Source organism: Choloepus didactylus, chromosome X, assembly GCF_015220235.1.
Source record: "Choloepus didactylus isolate mChoDid1 chromosome X, mChoDid1.pri, whole genome shotgun sequence".
NCBI classification, from domain to species: Eukaryota; Metazoa; Chordata; class Mammalia; order Pilosa; family Megalonychidae; genus Choloepus; species Choloepus didactylus.
In genome coordinates this window covers 61,648,149-61,653,944 of record NC_051334.1, presented here as the reverse complement: position 1 = coordinate 61,653,944, position 5,796 = coordinate 61,648,149, and the positions used below count along the sequence as shown (strand labels likewise).

At 36.0% G+C, this 5,796-nt stretch overlaps 1 protein-coding gene across 1 annotated transcript; it reads right to left on the bottom strand.

Moving 5' to 3' along the window:
• Window positions 1-2,049: 2,049 nt before the first annotated feature.
• Window positions 2,050-2,561, bottom strand: LOC119523489 (protein tyrosine phosphatase type IVA 1-like). The gene is made up of 2 exons (XM_037822277.1): window positions 2,465-2,561; window positions 2,050-2,372 (listed from the first exon to the last, which is right to left on the bottom strand). Exons 1-2 carry the CDS (start codon window positions 2,559-2,561, stop codon window positions 2,050-2,052), a joined length of 420 nt encoding a protein of 139 aa, XP_037678205.1.
• Window positions 2,562-5,796: the final 3,235 nt, after the last annotated feature.

The window sequence follows — 5,796 nt, the reverse complement described above, 5'->3', positions numbered from 1 at the left end:
ATTCATTAAAGAGATTGGTCTATAATTTTCTTTATTTTTGTAGTATCCTTGTGTGATTTTGGTATTAGGGTGATATTGGCTTCAAAGAATGAGATGGGTTGCTTCCCCTCCTCTTCAATTTTTTTGATGAATTTTAGCAAGATTGGTACTAATTCTTTCTTGAATGTGGTAGAATTCACATGTGAAGCCATTTGGTCCTGGGTTTTTTGGGGGGAGCTTTTTGATGACTGACTCAAACACTTTACTAGTGATTGGTTTGTTGACATCATATGTTTCTTCTCGAGTCAATGTTGTTTGTTTATGCTTTTCTAGGAAGTTGTCCATTTCATCTAAATTGTCTAGTTTATTAGCATATAGTTGCTTGTAGTATCTTCTCATTATCTCCTTTATTTCTGCAGGGTCAGTAGTTATGTTTCCTTTCCTATTTCTGATTGTATTTATTTGCATATTTGCATTCTCTCTCTCTCTCTCTCTCTCTCTCTCTCTCTGTTTTGTTAGCCTAGCTAGGTGTCAATCAATTTTGTTGATTTTCTCAAAGAACCAACTTCTAGTTTTGTTGATTCTCTCTATTGTTTTCCTGTTCTCAATTTCATTTATTTCTGCTCTAATCATTTTTATTTATTTCCTTCTGTTTGCATTGAGGTTAGTTTTCTGTTCTTTCTCTAATTCCTCCAGGTGAACAGTTAATTCTGAATTTTTGCTTTCTCTTCTCTTTTAATATAGGCATTTAGGGCAAAATTTCCCCCTCAACCATGCCTTTGCTGCATGCAGTATTTTTTTTTTTGTTTGCATTTCATTCTTTATTTACATGTTTAAGCTCTTGCACTAGATTTTTACAAGCTGGTGAACACTGACAAATTATTTCTCCCACAGAACTCTAACCACACATTCCCAGACAGTATAAATATATGATTGAACTAACATTAATACACATCACTATTTTATCAATTACATAGTGAAACAAATTATCAAGTATCCAGATATTAAGTTACACCTCTCAAAAGGCATATAAAATATTAGATGTCTGCTGACTCATTAGTAGAAATCTACTTTCTTTTTTTGCAAGAGAGGTTGGGAAGAGAAGGAAAAAATTACATTGTGAACAAAAATAATTGTTGGCAAACAACTTCCAATAGATATGGGAAAAAATTACAAGAATTTCAGAAATTTTGATTAACAATTACTGTAGCTACCCTAACAAAGCATCTCTAACTTTTAAAAAATATTTACTAAATTAAAGAGCATATTCTACAGACAAAAGCAGCCTTTTACTAAAATATTTAATAGCCCCTCTCCCATTCATTTGTCAGGCCCTCCCAGTTAAGTTGCACCCCAAAGTGCAAACATTAAATTAACTGTAAGGCTTTTTGTCTGGAGACATTAAAGACATGTGCTTCTGTACAATGTAGATTTTCAAAATGGAGGTTTTCTCTAACATCATAAAATGAGATTTATAGATAAGATATTAAAATCCAACAAAATTCCATGGCTGAGCAAACCTGATGTATACTGGTACGAATGTGAGAGATGTAAACAAAGTGAACAGGCAAATAACTACATAGGCCCTATTTTCAATGTTTGAAATGACTGAAGGAATAAACCACATAACTTCTGGAATGTTCATAGTTCCTGGGACTTAAAGTTCTGTATGATACTAAAAATGCAATACAAGTGTTGTGCAGGGTATTTTGGCACCTAATCTCTAAATTTTTTATGTATTGATAAGATTTTGGTATGGGAAAATATTTAAAGAAGACTTAATATCTCAGTACTGCAGAATTTCAGGAGAGGTCAATTGTTGCAAATGATAAGCCCATTTTAAAAGCTGACCAGCAAGAATCTTTTGCTACATGTCCAAATAGGCTGACTGTAACTCAAACATAGAGGTTGCATTTCTGTCAAACTCATAGCATGGTAAAACTGCTTTCAATACTCCTATGGAAGCTTCATTAGACTTATTCACCAACATATCAGCTAATATGTATGACAAGTTAGATCCTTCCTCTCTCAAGTTCCACTTCCAAGGCAATAGCATCGGGCATCCCAGTTTTATTGAATGCAACAGTTGTTTCTATGATCATTGGAGTCTTTGAAGCACAGCCACATTTTAGGATGGTAGTTCTCCAAATACAAAAGTTGCTTGCTGCTAAAAGTTCTACACTGTTTTTGTCTTATGAACTGTACTGCATCTTCATATTTCATTCCACCTTCAATCAATGCTAGGGCAACAAACACTGGAGTTCTCCCAAGACCTGCAACACAATGAACAGCAATGCAGCAACCAGGCTCTTCACAAAACTTAATTTTTACCAGACTTAACCAATCATCAACAATCTGGTTGGATGGTGGTGCACCATCATCAAAAGGCCAATGAAGAACATGGATGCCTTCTTTCTCCACAAGAGCAGTGTCATAAGTTGCTTCATATACTCTTACTATTGTGGTAACTCCATACTTCTCATTTCCTCTATAAATTTGCTTAAGGTTGCACTGGTTGGATTGTGTGTAACAAGAAATCTCATGTTCTCATATGTGGCTTCCACAGGAGCTGGGCAGTTCATTCAAGCCATGCTAATTTAGTTAAAAAAACACTCAATAGGATTATGAAAAAATTTTAAAATTGAGTACAGAAATGTAAAGAAATTGAAGTCTACTTCAGTATGCTCCACTTGAAATTCTCAGTGCTTTGAGTATGAAGTTGGGAGTAATGGGAAATGAAATGTCCCTCCTAACAAGAAGCAGTAACTCTTCAATCCAGTAATACTGAGGCAATATAAAGAACTGCACTGAGGTTTACCCCAAACAGATCAGAACTCTTGTAAAATGCTCTGCAGATTTCAATTCAACACTTCTGTGTCCAGGTTAACCACTCTTATGGGGGTTTCTTGGTGGAGTGGTAATGAATTTCTACAGTTCACTTGTCTGCATAGAGGTAGTGCTGTGCCTGGCAGTAATCTCCACTGCCCTTCAGAAACTCCATAAATGTGTGACCAAGAACACCACAGAACTGAGGAATATATTTACTCATTGAATATTGTGGCGTAATCATACAGCCAGTCCTGAGGCAGCGGTGAAACAGGCGGTGGTGGTGGCAGCGGCTGCAGGGCATAATGCAGTGGTGGTTGTCGGGAAGCGGCAGTAGAGCAGGAGTCTGCAGTGGCACCAGGCTCTACCATGCAGCAGAGTGGCTCCGAGAAGAGCGCGTCACTGAGCTGGCCCACAGCTGAGGGAGCCAATACGCATGCCGAGGCCCCATATGTTTTGATTTGCTGTGTTTTCATTGTCATTTGCCTTGAGGTATTCAATAATTTCTCTTGTAATTTCTTCCTCTACCCAGTGGTTTTCTAAAAGGGTGTTGTTTAGCCTGCATATATTTGTGAATTTCATGACCTTCTGCCTGTTATTTATTTCCAACTTCTTTCCATTATGGTCCAAGAAAGTGTGTTGTATAATATCAATATTTTTAAGTTTGTTGAGGTTTGCTTTGTGACCCAACATGTGGTCTCTCACAGAGAATGTTCCATGAGCACTTGAGAAAAAAGTGTATTCTGCTGTTTTGGTGTGTAGTGTTCTATAAATGTCTGTCAAGTCTAGTTCATTTATCATACAATTCAACATCTCTGTTTCTTTATTGATCCTCTGTCTAGATGTTCTATCCATTGATGAGAGTGTTGTATTGAGCTCTCCAACTATTATTGTAGAGGTATCTACTTCTCCTTTCAGTGTTCTCAGTGTTTGCCTCATGAATTTTGGAGCATTCTGGCTGGTTGCATAAATATTTATGATTGTCACATTTTCTTAACTTATTGACCCTTTTATTAATATGTAGTGTCCTTCTTTGTCTCTTTTAATTGTTTTGTTTTTGAAGTCTGATTTGTCTGATGTTAATATAGCTATTCCCATTTTTTTCTGGTTCTTGTTCACATGAAATATCTTTTTCCAACCTTTCACTTTCAGCCTATGTTTGTCCTTGTTTCTAAAGTGAGTTTCTTGTAGGCAGCATATAGATGCATCCTGTTTTTTACTCCATTCTGTCAGTCTGTCTTTTTATAAGGTAGTTTAATCCATTAACATTTACTGTTATATCTGTAAGGGCAGTACTTTCTTCTACCATTTTGTCTTTGGGATTTTCTATGTCATATCTTATTTTTCTCTCTCTTTCCTTTTACCCTTCCACATAATCTTCATTTCTACGCTCTTCTCCAAACCTCTCTCCTGACTTTTCCTATCCACCTGTAATACTCCCATTAGTATTTCTTATAGCACTCATCTCTTCTTCACAAACTCTCTCAGTGTTTGTCTGAAAATATTTTATCTCCCCCTCATTTTTTTTTAATTTTATTGAGATTGTTCACATGCCATAAAATTATCCAAAGATCCAAAGTGTACAATCACTGACCCCCAATACCCTCATACAGTTGTACATCCATCACCACAATTAATTTTTGTTCAATTTTTAGAACACTTTCATTACTCCAAACAAGAAATAAAGGCAAAGAAGGGAAAAAAAAGAAAAGGAAATCTCAAATCCTCCCATATCCCTAACCACCCCCCCTCCACTGTTGACTCATAATATTGGTATAGTACGTTTGTTACTGCTTATGAAAGAACATTGAAATACTACTAACTGTAGTATATAGTTGGCAATGGGTATATATGTTATCCCTACATGCCCTTATATTATTAACTTCTAGTTGTAGTGTCATACATTTGTTCTGGTTCATGAAAGAGATTTCTAATATTTGTACAGTTAATCATAGACATGGCCCACCACAGGATTCAGTTTTATACATTCCCATCTTTTGACCTCCAACTTTCCTTCTGGTGACATACATGACTCTGAGCTTCCCATTTCCACCACATTCATGCACCAGTCAGCACTGTTAGTTATTCTCACAATGTGCTACCATCACTTCTGTTCATTTCCAAACATTTAAGTTTATCCTACTTGAACATTCTGCTAATACTAAGCAACTGCTCCCCATTCTTTAGGCTCATTCTATATTTGGTAACTTATATTTCATGCCTATGAGTTTACATATTATAATAAGTTCCTTTCAGTAAGACTATGCAATATTTGTCCTTATGTGTCTGGCTTATTTCACTCAGTATATTGCCCTCAAGTTTTCATCATCAACCCATTTTTTTAAGATGTTTTGTTCACATGCCATACATTCCATCTTAAGTAAACAATCCATGGTTCCCTGTATAGTCACATATTTATGTGTTCACCACCCTCACCACTGTCTATATGAGGACATCTACATTTTTTCCACAAAGCAGGAGGAAGAGTCAAAGAAGGTAGAGAGGCAAAAGAAAAAGAAAAAAGAAAGAGGAAAAAAAACATGACAGCTAGGAAGCAGCAAAAGGAAAGATAACCTTAAATCAAAGTAGAATAAAGAGTCAGACAACAACATCAATGCCAAGTGTCTCACATCCCTCCTGTATGCCCTCCTCTTATCTGCATTTACCTTGGTATATTGCCTTTGTTACATTAAAGGAAGCATAATACAATGATTCTGTTAATTATAGTCTCTAGTTTACATTGGTTGTATTTTTCCCCCAATGCCTCCCTATTTTTAACACCTTGCAAGTTTTCATCCATTTGTTCTCCCTCGTGAAAAAACATATTTGTACATTTTATCACAATTGTTGAACACTCTAGGTTTCACTGAGTTATACAGTCCCAGTCTTTATCTTACCTCTTTTCTTCTGGTGTCCCACATGCTCTTAACCTTTCTCTTTCAAGCATACTCACAATAACCTTTATTCAGTGTACTTATATTGCTCTGCTGC